The sequence below is a fragment of the Schistocerca americana genome, chromosome 3, assembly GCF_021461395.2.
Source record: "Schistocerca americana isolate TAMUIC-IGC-003095 chromosome 3, iqSchAmer2.1, whole genome shotgun sequence".
Lineage (NCBI taxonomy): Eukaryota > Metazoa > Arthropoda > Insecta > Orthoptera > Acrididae > Schistocerca > Schistocerca americana.
This window is the reverse complement of record NC_060121.1, coordinates 894,285,236-894,305,278: the sequence shown is the minus strand read 5'-3', so window position 1 is coordinate 894,305,278 and position 20,043 is coordinate 894,285,236. Positions and strand designations below refer to the sequence as shown.

Here is a 20,043-nt window from a genome sequence, read left to right as displayed (position 1 = left end):
AGTTTGGTACTCATACAGTAATTAGGTTCGTGTTATAATGTGTTAAATAGGGAAAGTTTAATTATAATCACCCATATATATGGCTGAAGATTAAAACAGTGATCCAGGAGGTGGAGAATGAATTTCATTTATTTCCGGCAATGATGGCAAAACTTTTGGTCCTTCGACTACCGGTTTTGGTCAGCAAGACTATATTCCGATACGCAGCAAAACAGGAGAAATGAAATAAAACTAGAGAACAGAATACACCTTAAAACAATAAAATATGTCATAATGAAAAATTACTAGTTTCATGGATGTGAAAACATGCACTTAAAATATGACACGGCATACATGTTTTATAACCTGTCCCAATATAGCCATAGTGCATCATCACAAAATACATATCTAAAATACTGGGCCACAGTTTTGCAGACTCATACTATATCTGTAGGAAAGTTCAGGCAGAATGAAAAATAGCTGCCAATACTTCTGCTATTTGGTGAGTGGTCCCCTTTACTCCTAAATTATTTTCAGAGAAAGGGCTCAGAAATATTTACACAGACTACGCATGTTCTTTGGGGAATACAGTAACCATCCACAATAAGAAATTCAATTGTATTTTTCACCCTCAGGTAATACAAATAATATTACAATCAGCTGCATCTTCTTGGGAACAATGGGTAACATATTAAAATTCAGTAGTAGTGCATGGCAGTTAGTTTGGTTTTCTAATTTAGTTACCTAGTATTTTACTGTATTTTCCTCTCTCTTTAAACAGATATGACAATTTTCCAGGAAATCAGAATCAGTTACCAACTACTATTTGTGTGAGCTGAGGTTGAAAAATACAATAAAATGAATTAGTAAAGTAAAGGGACAAAGATGACCAGACAGGGACAATTTATTAGTGTCTACATGTTTTTACCTATTACCCACTTGTAAACTTAAGTCTGTTCTACATGTAGTTGGTTACTGACTGATAGGGGATTATTCTATTCATTACAAATGTCAGTGCAACTGTTTCACTTACTGAGCTGTCATCAAATTGGTACCAGTGACCAGTGGATGTCTGGGCAACAGCTGTGTAGTGACCACAGTTTACAGATGAGCCCATGTGGAGAACAAGTGATGTCAATCTGTAAGTCAAAGGCTGTCCTCCACGGTACTGTGACTGTGGACAGAGGTACCTGGTGAGATCCAACCGCTGAGGAAATTCAACATGCTTATTCAATTTAGCACCCAACATGCTGAACCTACAAGAGAGCAACAAAAATTCAATTTCATACACATATGTTCGATATTAGAAAATTCACATTACATACGTAAAAAGTGAGCTTAATTTTAAGGAATACAGCCTGCTTTATTTTACATGTAAACACAATGGTAAATCTGTTACCAAGAGAGAAATCATATGTAAAATGTTTAGTTAATACTGAGATCTTACTGTGGAAATTCCAGGTTGGAATATCAGCAATGTAGGAAAAAGATAGATTGTACTTACCACAAAGATGACAGGCACAATTAAAAGGCACTTACACATAAGCTTCCAGCCATAGCCTTGCTCAGAAAAAGAGAAACACACACCATTATTCACACAAGCAAGCACACATGACCACCAGCTCCAGCAGCTTGGACAAGACTGTCACGTGGAATAGGAGCAGCAATATGGAGGGTGTGGGGAAGAGGAAGGGACAGCAGTGTACAGGAAGGGGGAGAGGAATGCTGTCTGGTGGAGTGTGCAGTGATTAGACTGCCAACAGGCACAGCATCAGGAAGTTGTGGTGCAGAAAGATGGGGAAAAAAGGAGAGGAAGAGGGAAAGATGGGAGGCCATATTGGTAGAAGGCGGCACACAAAGATGGTGGGAGACAAGAAAGGGGAGGAGAGTGATAGGACAGAGGTGTGGAAAGTTTTGGGTGGAGAGTGTAGGGAAAGTACACTACTGTAGGTTGAGGGTAGGATAGTTACAAGAGTGGAGAATGTGTTTTAAGGATGACTCCCATCTGGACAGTTCGGAAAAAATGGCAGTGGAGGTGACCATCAAGATGGCTCGGGTAGTTAGGCAACCATTAAAATCAAGCATGTTATGTTCAGCTACATGTTATGCCACAGGGTGGTCTACTTTGTTCTTTGCCACACTGAACGGCATATCTGCTGTGACAAGAACTGCCTTGCCTAGTATGCTGAGGGTCTCACCAAGGCATTCACAGACAAGCACTACCCCAGACAAACCTGCAAACAGATCTCTCGTGCCATTTTCCATCACACAAACAATCCTACCAATACCCCCAAGAGCCAGCCACAAAGGAGAGCCACATCCTTTAGCAGGGCTTTGATTATCTATCATCATGCACTGAAATTATGGACATCCTACCCAAGATCCTTCCCAACCCTCCCAAAGTGATGTTCTGTTGCCTACCCAACCTCCACAACATTTTAGCCCATCCCCATGCCACTCCCAGTCCCAACCCCTTGCCACAAGGATCATAGCCCTGTGGAAGATCAAAGTGCAAAACCTGCCCAATCCATCCACTCCACACTTCCAGACTTGTCACATGCTTATCCTACCCTATCAGAGGCCGGGCCACCTGTGAAATCAGTCAGGTCACATATCAGCTCTGCTGCAATCATTGAACAGATTTTTTATATTGGTATATCTACTAACCAGCTGTCCACTAGGAAGAACAGCAACCGCTAAGCTTTGACCCTGCTCCCATAATTATCCCAGCCTCAACCTAAGGTAGCATACTGCCCCACACCTTCCAACCAACAGTTCCTACTCCTTCTGCCCCATCACCTCCTCCTCCGTCTTGTCTCCCACCCTCGTTGTGTATCTCGCCCTCTGTCAAAGTACCCGCCCATGTGCCCCCCCCCCCCCCCCCAACCATCACCACCCTGCCCCTCAATCTCCCGAAGCAGTGCCTGCTGGCAGTTTAGTCTCTGTCTGTCCGCCAGAGAGCACTCCCCCACCCAGACTGCTGCTCCCATTACATGTGACAGAAACATTCTGGTCTGAGCTGCCGTATATGGCGGTTACGTGTACGTGAGGCATGCATGCTTGTATGAATGAATGGTATACATTTCTCTTTCCTTTTCTGGCAAAGGCTGCAGCCAAAAGCTTATGTGTAAGTGTCTTAACTATACGTGTCTGCAACTTAACATGTCATCTTTATGTTAAGTAGCAATCTATCTTTTCCTACATTGGAGATCCTCTTACAATGATATACAATGTGATACAATTTAAGCACTTCTATATCCCCACAGTTTATTATAATATTTAACTAATTACTAATGCCGATACTTCAGAAAAAAGACAAAAAAAGTAGTCCCGCTAAACGGCAAAATCTAAGAACACATCTGAACAGTTTTAATACTGAACATTTTCTTTGAAGGCCCAAATTAGTGTTTACCTTTGGGTAACAAAACTTCCAACATTATCAGAAAAGTAGGGGTCACTGATTTGTAAGACTCATCATGACCACATGCATATCACACAATCATTTCATTGCAGTTTTGTTGAAGTAACAACAAAACGGCAGATAATAGATGTATTTACCTTTTAAGTTGTATGCAGAGGACCATTGGAGGTTTCTCAAGAGAAAATTTCTTGTTTGCAGGTACCTTCCGATGACATCTTTCACATCTATAAGCATCATCACCCTCCAGCCTCTCGTGTGTAAAATATGCAGAGAGAGCATCCTCCAACGTGCTGGCCCTCCGTATATCCAGGAGGAGGTCCTGAAAGTGCTGGAATGTTGTGGAAACTGCACGGCACTGCAAGCATGTCACTGTAAAGACACAGATATATATTACGAAGGTTCAGTTTATCTTTTATTTATAATACAACAAAAACTAGTAATATGCATAAGAACTACTAAACACAAATACCGTATAGTATTAAAACAACAGTTAAGCTGTCCACGTTGAATAGAACTTTTATTGCAATTTAATATTGATCATAAAACAAGCGATCCCAAGAAATGAAATAGCTATTCAGTGATTCAGCTGGTTTATATAATCCATCATGTGTTACCAGTAATATTTTTTCTCTTTAGTTACTGGTGAGCATGAAATTTTGCTCTCATTTTGTGATGATACTGGGTTTTATTTTTACACTGACATGGCCCAAGGAAAAAAAAGCACATCACTATGGTGCTTAGCATATTTCTTATGTCCACTTCAGTCTGGGTTAAAGCCAACAACAGTGAAAACCTAAGCATGTAACAACCAAAAAAGTATGGTCAACATGGAAGATGATTTATCCTTCAACAAAATTTTGGCTGTGGATATTTAAAATAAAAAAAATTAAAAAGAAACACTGGTTATTTAGTGATTGAGACTGTTACTGTTTACAGTTACTGACTGGCATTGGATACTTATAACGTGTGTGTGTGTGTGTGTGTGTGTGTGTGTGTGTGTGTGTGTGTGTGTGTGTGGTTTGGGAACTCTTTCTGGCTAGTAATGAGGAATGTATTACACAGATTTACAGAGACTTTGCAATTAAATTTCATTCACAAGTGTTGATGCTCCGCAGATCTTCCGGCATTTCACTAATTATATGGCGCTGCAACTTCCCAATACACAACAGCATCAAAGAGATGCATCGTTACCTGCAAGGTCATTAATATCTGTTGTTAACAATACTGTCCTACAACAGTTTCTTGGGTTAAAACAAAACCAACATTTCCATCTCATAATTTCATCCAGTTAAAAACAATGTGCTTGTAAGTCTTCAATCCAATCACAAAGCTGGTCTGATATTTCTTAAGTTCATACTTTGTTCACTTAAAGACAGTGTGGAAGTAATGAATGCTTTCTGTTGAAATATACAGATAAACCTAAGTCGAGGAATACAACTACAACCCATGTGCCATTACCTACTTTCTCCTATACCCCCTGGACAAACAGTTATCTACTTTTGCCAGATCGCTCTTTGCAGAATAACTTAATTCCTACAGTGGAGATTTATGAACTACAAAAATTTCATTAATATGCAAACATATGATGTTTAAATAGATCTACAGCATATCTATGTTGGTAATATACGCCTTCTTGATATCCCTGAAAGGTGAAAATCATGTAAACCGAGAAAGAGGTAGTAACATCCATATGACAGCTAACTTAATAAGAAGTTTATCCTCAGAATGAGAAAGAATTATAATCAGTTAGGCGCTAAGTATTTCGCCTTGTCATAACCTCATTTCCAAAGTGTCCCAAAAGCTACTGTCTCTGAGAATCTGACAACTTACGTTGTCTCTACAGCAAATGGTACAGTGTCATAAAATTATCTACGTTTCATTTGAGTTTCATTTTAATGATACATTTACATACATACGAAATTAAAGCATCATAAAGCTTATTACTTTCTTACTCACAATTATTATTATTCTTTTATTTTAAATTTTCCTTTAATTATTTTCCTGTTCGTAAACAGCAGAGAACAAAGTTTATACGAGCACTAATAAAGCACAAGGTTTTCAAATGTTCCTGTCGTGTTTAGCTCAGAATGGAAATTCAACTACGTAACTGGAACTAAACAGATTAGGAGTTTACTTTCTGTCTGCTTTGCTCTTTGCCTCAGAATAACTTCTCACTCAATCGTTCTAATAACATCAGTTTCCTATGTTTTCATTTCTGTACAAATAATGCAAATACAGGATATATAATATAAAGAAGTTTTACCTTCTGATCGAATGTAGCCACCAAATATTTGATTCAATGGAGTTGTTTCTTTGCTGTAGTTGTCCAACCTAAAACAACACACATTCCTTAGAAAGGAAAGGTAATATGAATCACCATATCATAAACTGCAAGTTCTTCAATCTTACTGGAGGAATTATTATACACACAGGATGTATTATCAGCAATGCGCACAAAGTAGATTGCAGAAAAAATTACTTGAGATATTTAAGATTGTCTCAAATGTAATGACAAGGCATTATTAAATTATTTTATTATACTTATCAATTTTGTACATACAACACATTACTCTTGGTAAAGAATGTGCATCATTATTAGTAAATTTACTCTGCAATTTATCTGGAATGAAGTATGAGCTACAAAATCTCAATCTTGATGCACATATGGAGGTAAGATCACGTCTCACAGGCTATGGAAGTGGTAATGGTTCATAGTTAGTTACGTGTTCCATTGATCAACAGCACGGAAAAACCATTATGATGTGGAACGTGTCAAATGCACAAGAAATGCACACAGGAAGCAAGTTTTTTTCTTTTCTTGTTTACAATATAGTGTTATATCTAAATATTTGTATTATCTATCCCATTCACTTAAATGGCACAAAATGCATATATTATATCTCCAGATTTATTTACTCATATTCAAGAGTTCACCTATGGTATAGAAGGAGTTGTCAAGGAGGTATGATTTCAATTTGTTTTTGAGACTATTACTGCTGTCTGTCACACATTTTATTTCATCTGGTAATTTATCAAAAAGTTCTATAGCAGCATATTTTACTCCTTTCTGTGCCAAAGATAGGTTAAGTATAGTATAGTGTAAGTCTTTCTTTTTTCTGGTATTGTAATCATGAATGTCGTCGCTGATTTTAAACTGGTCCATGTTGTTGAGAAAAAATTTCATTACTGAGTAAATGTACTGTGAAGCAGTTGTAAGAATTCCTAACCTTTTAAACAGATGCCTACAAGATGTGCGACCATGAACCCCACACATTATTTTAACTACTTTCATTTGAGCAGTGAATACCTTTTGCCTAAGTGTTGAGTTGCCCCAGAATATTATTCCGTATGGCATCAGAGAGTGGAAGTATGCAAAGTATGCTAGCTTACTAATTTCTACATCCTCAAAATTGGCAATTATTCTGACTGCAAAAGTTGCTGAGCCTAGTCACTTTAGGAGATCCAAAATATGAATTTTCCAATTAAGATCCTCATCTATATGTTCACCAAAAAACTTAGCATGCTCTACCCTGGCTACTGACTTCATTTGATGTGTTATGTTTATTGAAGGAATTATACTTTTTGCAGCAGAAAATTGGATGTATTGTGTTTTTTCAAAGTTCAGAGCAAGCCCATTCGCACAAAACCAATTAGTAATTTTTTCCAAAGACCTTATTCGTATAATTTTCTATCCGACTTTCTTTTACTGAATTAATAATTATGCGTGTATCATCAGCAAACAGTGTCAGTTCAGCATCTTGTTTCACATAAGAAGGGAGATCATTCACATATATCAAGAACAGGAGGGGGACCCATGATCGAACCTTGTGGAACACCTAATGTAATTTCACTCCAGTTAGATGAAGTGGTAAACTCCTTTAAATCACTTGAAGCATATAAAGAGACTTTTTGCTTCTGTTCAGTAGATATGACTTAAACCACTCATATGCTGTTCCATTTATACCATAGAATTGTAGTTTCTCTAACATAATGTCATGGTTCACACAATCAAATGCTTTGGATAAGTCACAGGATATTCCTACTGGTGACATTTTACTATTTAAACACTCTATTATGTGGACAGTGAAATTGTATATTGCTGTCTCAGTGGAACAGCATTTCTGAAATCCAAACTGTGATTTACTAAGTATCCCATTACTGTTGAGATGGCTAACTACTCTTGAGTACATTACTTTCTCAAAGATTTTTGAAAATGCTGTAAGCAAGGATATTGGCCAGTAATTATTGACATCTGTGGTTTCCCCCTTTTTGTAGAGAGGGGCCAGACAATGGCATATCTTAACCTGTTTGGAAAAATACCCTGAGCCAGTGATGCATTACATATGTGACTCAAAACATCAGCTGTAATTGCTCCACATTGTTTCAATAACTTGTTAGAGATGTCATCTACTCCAACAGAACATTTATTTTTTAAAGATTTAATGATTTTCCTTATTTCACAAGAGGTTGTTAGATGAAGCTTAATCTGACTAAAATTTTTCAAAACTGACTCTTCCATGTACTGCCTGGCTTTTTCTTGAACTATTCTCACCAATTTTTTCTCCTACACTTAAGAAGTGATTGTTAAATACATTGGCTACCTGTGTACTACCTACCCCAGTGGTTACTTTTCCAGTCCCCCTTCTAACATTCCATATTGATTTGATTTTATTGCTGAGTTGTTAATTTCTTCTCTAACATATATATTTCTTGATTTCCTTACAACTTTTCTTATTATTGTAAAATAATTTTTATATTGTAAAACTACTTCTGGATCTTTACTAGTTCTTGCTGTCTCATATAGTTTTCTTTTTCTTTCTAAAGACACTTTAACACCTGTAGTAATCCAAGGTTTCTTTGAAAAGTTTGTGGTGTTACATTTAGCAATTGTCTTTGGATAACAATGTACAAAAAAGGATATAAATTTATCACAAAATATGCTGCCTTTATCATTAGCATTTGGCTCATTATATACATCTTCCCAGTTTACATTTCCTAAACTATCTATAGATACCGGATTGAGCGCCCTCACACTTTACTTGATGGTTTCTGAAGTGTACACCCTGTTAGGTTTTGTAAGTTAATCAGTTGTGCATCATGGTCAGATAATCCATTTACCACAGGGAAAGTGTGTGTTTGTTCTACATCCTCTTGCTGCACAAATACATTATCTATTAGAGTAATACTGTTCTGAGCTGTACGTGTAGGGAAATTGATCATTGATTCTAAGTTATATGTTGTTAACAACACTTTCAGTTCACTTTTCCTATCAGAACTGCTTAGAAAGTTAACACTGAAATCACCACAGATTAATAACTACTTCTTATTGTCTGACAGACAGCATAATAGGGAGTCAAACTTTTTTATGAATAGCTCCCTATCTCCTAGTGGAGACCTGTACACTGTTGCTAATATCAACACTACATTATCTAGCTGAAGTTCACATGCACAAACCTCAAAAGTGTTGATCAACACAAAATTTGCTTACTTCAACAGTTCTGTATTTATACCCTTAGTTTATGAAAATGGCAACTCTTCCTTTATCCATACTAGATCTACAAGTGTAAGATGCTAAATTATACCTATTTATACTGGCATTTTCCATCCCCACAGTTTCATGGTGCTCAGATGGACAAAGTATATCAATCTCATTCTTATTTTTGAGATCATCTAAATACATTATCAGCTCTACTTTATTTTTCCTTCCCTTGATATTTTGGTGAAGTAAGTTGATACCACTCTTAGCTTTATCCCTATTTGCAGTGCATGCAATTTCTTTTCTTCTACTTTCCTTGGTTGTTGTCTGTCTGGAATTTGGCTTTAACCTAACCTGCCTGGTCTCAAATTTCTACGGCAACCACCACACTTGTCACACATGGTTTGATAGTAAAACATAACCAAAAAGCAGAAAATAACTTGTGTGACTGTGGCCCCCCTTACAGTATCTGCTAATAGAGAAGCTAACTTATCTTTCCCCTTCCTATTAAGGTGCAAGGCCATGTGTAGTGTAACCCCACCTACCAACAGCATCAACTGGAACAACACTCATATGAGACTTTGCCGGTGTCTGGAGCATCCTGTTCAGCTCAGTGTTAACATGCCTTACAGCAGTGTTTACCCAGGGCTGATCATGGCACTGAAAGACCTCCACAAAGCCCACATTCATGTGCCCAGTTTCTGCTCCTATTTTGTCCAGATAACTCCTAATACTGTATCTTGGATTCATAGCCAGGCTGTTTCCTGTTCCCCAACTATAATTACCTGATCTTCCTTCTGAAAGTCCTTGCATAGCTGACCTAAGTTTTCTGTCACCTGGCTAAGGCTAGCACTTGGTTTCACAAAACTTGTGACCTGGTACTCTGTCCCTAATTTCTCCTGAAGCTGTTGGCCCACACCCCTCCCATGACTGCTACCTATAAGCAGCATTTTTCTTTTCCTATTCTGGTTTGATCCTGACCCGTCTTTTTTCTTAAGCTAGTATTCTGCTTCAACCTACATTCAACTACATCTTAATGAGGCCCTTCCTCCACTACTTCAGATAGCAACCCAAACTGATTTGCTAACTGAATTTCAGAAGTTTTATCAATTGTTTCCCTTTTTCACCCTTTGCTTGCTACCTCTTCCCAGCATCCAGAGTCCTTTACCTCCCTTAGCTTACATAATTCCAAATTTGTGATTTCTAATTCAGCCTTAAGGGCACAAATCTTTGCCTCCTGTTCCACAATTTTTCTGTCCTTTCTACATAACCTACACTGCCATGGAAGAACCTCATTATCTACCCTCGTTTCCTCTCCGTTGCACTCGCCCCCAATGAAACCACAACCTACAGTCTATACAGAACACATACAAAATTTACGCCTAAGTATGTAAACAAACTTGTGACTGCCGGCTTTTACGAAATACTACCTTTTCAATGTAATTATGTTTAGAAAAGCGAAACCTTCAATAGATAGATTAGATAAGAAGTAAATGCACTAGTCTAAAATGTAATATTAACTAAATTAGCTCTAATTTCAATATTAATCGCTTAACTTAGTGAGAGCTTCGTACACGCGCGTCCGCCTGGCTGCAGGGCTGCCAACTAATAGTAGAGGAATGCTGTGAAACCAATGCAGCCAGGCGAAAACATGATGGAAGTGCAGTGGGGATAATATGAGAAAGGGCAGAGAGTGTGGGACAGACAGCAGAGATTCTGCTGGGGTGAGGGGAGTAACTATAAATGGTCATCAAATTGCCTTATTTTTTGCTGGAAAGATGTGCTAGACTTGTAAAACTGAATCATTCCATTAATGCAACACATAACTCCTTTTTCTTCAGAGATCTGCATTAATCTCAAATTTACATTCTTTCCTTTTTCATTTTTGTGCAGATTCTTGTTTATACATCTACTGAAAATTTGAAAATTGAGGTGCGCATCTTCCATACTCTCATGTATATGATATTGTATACTGCTCTTAACTCATCATTAAACTAACACTGATGCTAAATGGATGTAGATACTTACTTGTAAACCTTATACCGAAGCAAGTATGCCTTCTCCATACTTTCAATGAGGTAACGCATAAACTCATGAGCATCTTCTTGCTGACCTTGATTCATATGTTTGCATATTGCTGCAGAACACAATAATTTTATTAGCCACAGAGTAAACAAACAAACACACACACACACACACACACACACACACACACACACACACACACACACACACACACAGAGAGAGAGAGAGAGAGAGAGAGAGAGAGAGAGTCTTGTTTTGAAAGACGTGATCAACTCATCAACATTTTTGCACACACTAATTGAAAATGAAGCAAGTCCTGAACATCTGTTTTACTCACTTTTCAGTTTACTGTATATCAGAAGTGGTTTGATGATACCGGCACCTTTATTATGAGACGCTTTCATTGTTTTGTTGAGGGCACAAATAATGCATTCGCTTTGAATGCCGCCATCTAAAATTAAACAAAATAAAATAATTTAGCACATGACTAACAGTAAAACAAAATATTTAATTTCACAGTTACAATATCACTCCCTCTTCTTGTTTTTATCTTTAGAGGGATCTGGGTATCAACAGGGCAAAAAAATTAACTTTTCTTCTTCATTATATGAGAATAAGAAATTTTTCCAGTTTTAAAAATATATTGCACTTGATAACATTTGCACTGTTTCTTATTGGCAGCATATCGAATAAAAGATTAAAAACAGGCCACACCTATTTTACTTTAACGACAATGTATAACAAGAGAAAAAATGTGTTTTTCTCAAGTTTGGATGGTCATCAAATGGCCAAAATGTTTCCGTAGGTTTTCAAGAAGGGGATCACCAGTAACAGAGCTTATCTGTATGCAATTTTAATCTCTATTGTCATGAATAACGATATAATTGTGTACATCTGCAGAGCGTGACTTCAGTTTTTATTTCTCTGCTTGTGATGTTCACAATAGCAACAGTGAAGAAATGTAATAACAAATCAGAGTAATATAGCAATAAATTGACAGCTGCAGCAATTACCAAGGACACCATGAAGATTTATCTGGTACTGCAAGCTTTCTATGTTAGCAGACTGTATGGGCCACACACATGTAGTTAATAACTGATCATATGGCAATGTTACAAAAACAAGGGTTGGAGTGTTTAGGACATTAACAGAAGCAAATGGCAGCCGGGTTAAGTAAGCTAAGTAAAGACTTTCATAGGAAGAAAGTTATGTGTGATAAACGCATAAGATGACCTGGCTGTCTTATGTAGTGTGGAATAAACAATTTAACTACTATTATGTGTTAGCAAGAATAATAAATGCTGGAGTGTGTGTAGAACAGAGCAAAACAGTCAGTGTACCACCCTAAAATACCTACAAACCAAAACATGCAGCATACAATGTGCCGAAAAGGGAACGCTTTATGAAGCAAGCAAATGGTGGAGTCACGCGCACAGAATATACCCACATTTCTTCCCTTCCATCATCATGGAAGCAATGAAGCCACTATACAACCATTTCGCATGTTTCAAATTACTTGGTAAGTGTCTACATGGCTGTATGCACAACTCTAACAAAAGCTTCAACAGGTGTCTATGGAACTGAATATCAAGAACTTGTCTTTGTTAGTTGGAAACTTCTGAAAATACTGGATGAAATAATATATTCTCATGATGGTGTGAAAGTAGGAGTAAGAATGATTAATAATTTAGGCATTCAGCCAGGAACAAACATGATAATAGCTTTGATCATGATTGTTCACAAATGGTTGGAGCAGGAAGACCTGCTGAAGCCACTACGAAGGACTTGACAGCAAGAAAGAGACTCATGAGAAAACATGCAGAGATAAAAGAATCAGCTAGTCATCAATAACATACTGAAAGAGCCATATGGTGTGGAAAGTTACAGTGGACTTTTGTTTCTCATGTTCCAGAAAATACATTTTCGATACTTAAGACACCTGGCAGAATTTTGCACAGAGCATAACTTAATCACAGCTAACACTGGGTTTAAGAATCATGAAAGAAGGTTGTATACGTGGAAGAGGTCTGGAGACACTGGAAGGCTTCAGATAGATTATGTAATGGTAAGACAGAGATTTAGGAACAATGTTTTAAATTGTAAGACATTTCCAGTGGCCGATGTGGATTCTGACCACAAGCAATTGGTTATGAACTGTAGATCAAAACTGAAGAAACTGCAAAAAGGCAGCAATTTAAGAAGATAGGACCTGGATTTAAAAAACAGAGATTGTGGAGAGTTTCAGAGAGAGCATTAGGGAACATTTGACAAGAACGGGGGAAGAAATTCAGTAGATGAAGGATGTGTAGCTTTCAGGGATGAAATAGTGAAGGCAGCAGAGGATCAAGTGTGTAAAAAGACGAGGACTAGCAGAAGTCCTTGGGTAACAGAAGAGATATTGAATTTAATTGATGAAAGGAGAAAATATACAAATGAAGTTACTGAAGCAGACAAAAAGGAAAACAAAAGTCTCAAAAATGTGGCTGACAGGAAACGCAAAATGGCTAAGCAGGGATGGCTAGAGGACAAATGTAAGGATGTAGAGGCATATATCACTAGAGGTAAGATAGATACTGCCTACAGGAAAATTAAAGAAACCTTTGGAGAAAAGAGAACCACTTGTTTGAATATCATGAGCACATATGGAAAACCAGTACTAATCAAAGAAGGGAAAGCACAAAGGTGGAAGAAGTATATAGAGGGTCTACACAAGGGCAATGTACTCGAGGGCAACATTAAGGAGATGGAAGAGGATGTATATGAAGATGAATTGGGAGATATGATACTGTGTGAGGCCACAAGACTAGCCAACATTCCATTAGAACTACTGATAGCCTTGGGAGAGCCAGTCCTGACAAAACTCTACCACTTGGTGAGCAAGATCTATGAGACGTGTGAAATACCCTCAAACTTCAAGAGGAATATAATAATTCCAATCCCAAGGAAAGCAGACATTGACAGGTGTGAACATTACTGAACTATCAGTTTAATAAGTCATGACTGCAAAGTCCTAACATGAATACTTTACAGACGTATGGTAAAACAGGTAGAAGCCGACCTCGGGGAAGATCAGTTTGTATTCCATAGAAATGTTGTAACGAGTGAGGCAATATTGGTCCTATTACTTATCTTAGAAGATAGATTAAGGGAAGGCAAACCTACATTTCTGGCATTTGTAGACTTACAGAAACCGTTTGATAATGTTCATTGGAATACTCTCTTTCAAATTCAGAAGGTGGCAGGGCCAAATACAGGGAGCAAAAGGCTATTTACTATTTGTGCAAAAACCAGATGGCAGTTATAAGATTCGAGGGGCATGAAAGGGGAGCAGTGGTTGGGAAGGGAATCGGACAGGGTTGTAGCCTCTCCCCGATTTTATTCAGTCTATATATTGAGCAAGCAGTAAAGGAAACAAAAGAAAAAATTGGAGTAGGAATTAAAATCCATGGAGAAGAAATAAAAACTTTGAGGTTTGCTGAAGGCATTGTAATTCTGTCGGGGACAGCAAAAGACCTCGAAGAGCAGATGAATGGAATGGACAATGTCTTGAAAGGAGGACATGAGATGATCATCAACAAAAGCAAAACGAGGATACTGGAATATAGTCGAATTAAATCAGGTGATGCTGAGGGAATTAGATTAGGAAATGTGACAATTAACATAGTAGATGAGTTTTGCTATTTGGGGAGCAAAATAACTGATGATGGTCGAAGTAGAAAGGATATAAAATATAGAGTGGCTATGGCAAGGAAAGCGTTTCTGAAGAAGAGAAATTTGTTAATATCAAATATAGATATAAGTGTCAGGAAGTCTCTTCTGAAAGTATTTGTATGGAGTGTAGCCATGTATAAAAGTGAAACATGGACGATAAATATTTTAGACAAGAAGAGAATAGAAGCTTTCGTAATGTGGTGCTACAAAATAATTCTGAAGATTAGAGGGGCAGATCACGTAACTAATGAGAAGGTACTTAACAGAATTGGGGAGAAGAGGAATTTGTGGCACAACTTGACTAGAAGAAGAGATCAGTTGGTAGGACATGTTCTGAGACATCAAGGGATCGCCAATTCAGTATAGGAAAGCAGTGTGGAGAGTAAAAATCGTAGAGGGAGACCAAGAGATGAATACACTAAGCAGATTCAGAAGGATGTAGGTTGCAGTAAGTACTTTGAGATGAAAAAGTTTGCACTGGATAGAGTAGCATTCAGAGTTGTGTCAAAACAGTCTCCGGGCTTAAGACCATAACAACAGGACACCTATGTTTTCACAGTGGGTTCAGTTAGACCCACAAAATTTCTCCTGATATAAGAGTATGATGGTATCCTTGTATTATGACCAGTACTTCCTAGAAAAATGCTGATGTGGGTATATGACATGTTATTGCTGGTGGTAATAAAACAATAATTAGAAGAAACAAATATTTGTTATTTCCTCAGAAATACTCCAAAATCATTGGATGTGGAGTGTAATAAATTCCTATACACATTGAGGGAAGTCTGTCATTCACTGTTGGTGTGAAACTACAACTTCCCAAGTGATAGATCAATGGTAATGTACTCTTATGGTGTGAAATGCCCTATGTTCATCTTCAGGTCCCGTTATCATTCACGTCATGTGCAGTAAATTACTCCTTAAAAGCTTGACTGCTTTTGTGAATCATATTGTGCTTCTAATTAAGATATTAAATGTTATATATAAAAACCCTTCTTAACTGGAGATAGATAGGTCAAGATAAGGGTTTCGTGATAAGTGCCTAACATGATCGTGATGTCTCAAAGTTTTCATGCAATATGTATCCAATATATTCACATATTTCTGTGTATCCAGCCAGGATAATGTCATATTTTATGCACAGTGCTTCAAAAATTAACTTTAGTCAGCTTGTTAATTGGCTGCAAGCAATAGAACTTTATGAAACATGCAGAAGAATGGAACTATGTACTTAACTCAACAGTCAGAAATATAACATATCACATGTACCAGGAAAAGAAAATTATGATACAAACTTATTTCACGAAGCACATTTCACTACATGCTTACAGCAGCAACATTGACAGGTTTTAAATGACTCATATTCCACTATACACTGCCATTTTTATTAATACAAATAAGAAATGTAGAAAATGAGAGACAACCTTAGCTATTACAATGAGAATGAAAATAAGAAAATTACTAAACATAGACCAACTGGTAATGTAAATATTAACTTTAAACAACTTACTTATGGAACATTTTTCAAGATGACCAGAATCACTTTGCAACCAGTTGACTAGAGCGGGAACATGGAATAGTGCCTGAAATGACAAGTATTTTAGTATAATACCCACCACATACAGAAGTTTTGGCCAAAAGTACACTACTTTATTATTACAATAACAAAAAAAAAAATATTAAAACTTTGTGTAGAGTTAACGAAGTTGTGACTATGTTTAACAGAGAAATCTAAAACAGAGAAATCACCACTCACTTTATTAGCAATACAAACTGAACAGTTTCAAACTCACCAACTTGCTTTCAAAAGCTGACATAGAACAGGCACACACTCTCTTCCGTGGCTGAGGAAGATCATATGTTCGTGTTCCAATGATGTCAGTTTCTGAAAAAAGAAATTGGTGAATCTGAAAACTAAACACACACTGGCCCTAGTCATGGTGTTCCACTCATTTCTCACTAGTTCATTTGTTGTCATTGGAATGTGATAGTTTGGTTGTGAGTTTGTGAAGCCAATGAATGGGATATTTAAAAAAATCTCTTTGGGGTGACAGACTGATCTGTAGCCTTGCCCATCTGAAAAAAAAGCTGCAAAGATCATGTTATAATCACTGTATTGTTTACTATGTTTGACACATTTCCTATGTCACTCGTCGAAGCTGACACGCCAAATATTCCTCTAAATCTATGTATGGCAAGGTTGACATAGGGTGAGAACTTGACAGTGAATAAAGCAGTAATGCCATATCATACAGCATAAGCTAATGATCTCTTCACTGAAATGTAGTTTATGACAGAGGAGGGAAAAAAGCTCTGTAGGAATAATGCTTCTGTCTGCATCATGACCTACATAATAAGCTTACTTATCATGCATGTTTTCTCAATGTAACTTTCCTACTCTAAGATCGTGTACAGTCACACGAAACCCCTCAATACAGGCAAAATGTCAGTTAATGAAAGAGAAAATAATCATAGTAATAATACGAATAAAAGAAAAAAAAAAAAAACATTACTGACTACTTTCCTATAAAATTTGTGTTCACACTTTTCCTAGCACTGACAGCAAAATGCATGACACGCAAACTCCACTTCCATTGGAGTGTTATTATAATGTAAATTTTTAAAATGTGCAAGTAGATTTGAGTTCATCTTTAACATTACGGGGTCAAGTGATCTGTGACATGTCCTTTTGGAAATTTACTTAACACAAATTAAATACTGACGAACATGCCTTACAAAATAGTGCACAAAACGAGCTGATTGTCTATGGTGAAAGACATATGGAAATCTACACTAGCTTACCTGTAATGTGGAATTCAGGTAGCAGGTATTCCCCATATTTATCATCCCTGCTCCAACTGGAAAAGTCCCCCGCCATCCCAGCTGCACTTTTTCCGCTGGGAACAGAGTTCTCTCTGGAGTAGGAAGCACAGCATCTGGCTCAGGCCTCATTTCGTCGCTTACTGTAGGAACAAAACAATAGTAAGCAACTAGAAAGATTTAAAGACTATACTAAGGTTAGTTTGCACTGCCATTACTCACATTTTTTGTTACAGGATTTCAGACAAGTACTGCCATTCGAAATGGGCCCACCAGTGCGTAGCACAGTATATTTTCCCTTCAAAGTATCCAACATAGAAGACTTAAAGGTGCCCGACGACTCATATTCTATATGAGACAGGAGGACATTCGCCGAGGACGCCACTAACCGCTTTTCAAGATCTCCAGTGCGTTCACTTGTTAAGGACAAGCGAAGTGCTGTACTCACTGGATCTCCCCCAGAAGCAGGCATAATATTTTTGAACACATAACTGAAATAATGAATGGCTTACATTACTATTCATTACATTGAAGATACGGCTTAGAAATGTACCGAAGACTACAAACTTCACAAATTCACAGTGTTTGCCAATACCACAAATCTAATGTAAACACATAAAACAAGAATCGTACATAAAACGATGTATAGATCTTATAAAACTTCCACTAGTTGTTTACAAATAACTCGCTATATTTACAGACACCATTTGAAGTTCAGTTATGAACTATACACACACACTCACTCAACCGCGCCAAACGGTATTACAGCGAAAAACAGCAGTCAGTACAAATTCAAACTAACCCATATGTTACGTCTTCCTAATATAATCACTGTTATTCACACAGAATATTATAAATGTTTAAACTGCTTACATTCAACAAGAAACATAAATGTAAACCGGAACGTGACACATGCCGCTCTATCCGACTATCACGTTTACTACGACACTGAAGCGCTGTACCCATGTGGAATGGAAATATATTTTATATTTAAATGACATAATACTTGCGGATAAATTAACCGTAAGTAACAACTAGAAAATATTTTTTTCATTAAATACAAATTCTGATTCTAACTTATCACATATTGCTAGTGCGTTTTATTTATGTCTTTCAATTGACTACTATTTCTTCTCAGGTCAATATGGACGACCATAGATGAAATGGCGCGGGGCAGCGCTCGCAGTAATTTCCCGTATGCCCCGATTTTCTAATTTATCTTTGGTCAAGGACATATGTCGAGGTTGCTACGGAGTTTTTTCGTGTATAAGATATAATAAGATTTCTGTATGTTGTTTATCTTTGTTTTCGTTCGATGAAGAGTTGGATATCACCTTTAAGAATCCGCAATAAAACGCTCATATTCGTAACTCATATCGTGGCGTGCAGTCTGTGTCAAAACGGTTTTGAAATAATCTTCGTACCGAACCTTAATTCGTAAATAAAAGTTGAAGCGTAACATAACAGAATCATAGTTTGACAACACTGAATCGGAGTTAATCCAACATCCGTGGCGATTCTAAAAAGATGCCTAGTCTGAATCTCACAATTTTATCGTGGCGTGTACTAGTCAAGACATACATAACTCTCCACCAGTTTAGTCACAGTATTGTTGACCACTTTCGTGGTTTGTAACCATAATCATATACGCACAGAGCAAGGTAGCCCAGATAAAATCACCTACATACTTAGCCTATTTTCCTAGATAACCACGTACGGTTTACACCAGAGTGGGAGTACCATGACCATAACTCTTTCCTTAATTTTGTTGAGAAAAGCTCACAACACAGGCATAGCCTACTTGGCCGTGACAGAGGTGTGCTAATTCTTTTACGGTGTTCATTCTTTACAGTGTTCATCACTGTTACCACATTGTATATGTACTTAAGGTTTCCAAAAAAATGAACTGTTGCAGCATCACTTGCACTGGAACCCAGTATGAAATGCTTATCACTGTTCAGCACACACATCGAAAAATCCCACAAACCGAGGACATGGTTGGGGGGAAAAAAATAGCATCCGAAAATACATAGCAAACGGAGTTGTGTACTTTACTAAGGATACCTTTAGCCCTACATTGACACATTCTTGATAATCCATGATGAAGTAATGTTACTTCTTGGCCAGCTTTCATAAACAGTAATATGATGTCTTGTGCACATTTTTCTAACAAAGTCTTTCATGACTGGTATTTACATTCTTGATAATTTGTCTTTTAGCGGCATTGGTCTTTAAGCATGTTTTGATGTGTGATCTTTTGTTTCATAATGCTATAAAGACATAATTACAGCTAAGAATGAAAATCAATTAACCCCTTCTTTATAGCTTCCGATGATATCTCCAGCACTAGAAGACAAAGTACTGGGCACTGAAATATGCCTTGCACCAATGCCTAATAGCCATGGAACAGATATCAATTAGTAGGTGACAATTTCAATTTGATGTTGAAAATCTCTCTCCATTTATATTTTGCTAGAGTATGCAACAATCTAGAAAATCTATTACATTAGTGTTGTATTGATAAATATAAAGGGTATTAGACAATTTCATGCATTGTGGAGCCAGAAATGGACAGATCATAGCATACTTCTGCCTGTGTTTGGACATAGCA

At 37.3% G+C, this 20,043-nt stretch overlaps 1 protein-coding gene across 3 annotated transcripts in view; it reads right to left on the bottom strand.

Annotated features, from left to right (window-relative positions):
* Nucleotides 1-18,457, bottom strand: part of LOC124605247 (ubiquitin carboxyl-terminal hydrolase 36) — a 37,719-nt gene extending 19,262 nt beyond the window's left edge. For 2 of the 3 annotated variants that reach the window (XM_047136801.1, XM_047136803.1), the window contains exons 1-9: nt 18,306-18,457; nt 17,655-17,923; nt 17,415-17,575; nt 16,123-16,195; nt 11,239-11,352; nt 10,905-11,013; nt 5,664-5,731; nt 3,538-3,769; nt 1,013-1,235 (exon numbers count right to left, since the gene is read on the bottom strand). In XM_047136801.1, coding sequence (XP_046992757.1) covers nt 1,013-1,235; nt 3,538-3,769; nt 5,664-5,731; nt 10,905-11,013; nt 11,239-11,352; nt 16,123-16,195; nt 17,415-17,575; nt 17,655-17,904 — 1,230 coding nt within the window. In that variant the 5' untranslated portion in view covers nt 17,905-17,923; nt 18,306-18,457. Of the gene's footprint in view, nt 1-1,012; nt 1,236-3,537; nt 3,770-5,663; nt 5,732-10,904; nt 11,014-11,238; nt 11,353-16,122; nt 16,196-17,414; nt 17,576-17,654; nt 17,924-18,234 lie in introns of all 3 variants that reach the window. The other variant, XM_047136802.1, reaches the window with a different exon arrangement.
* Nucleotides 18,458-20,043: the final 1,586 nt, after the last annotated feature.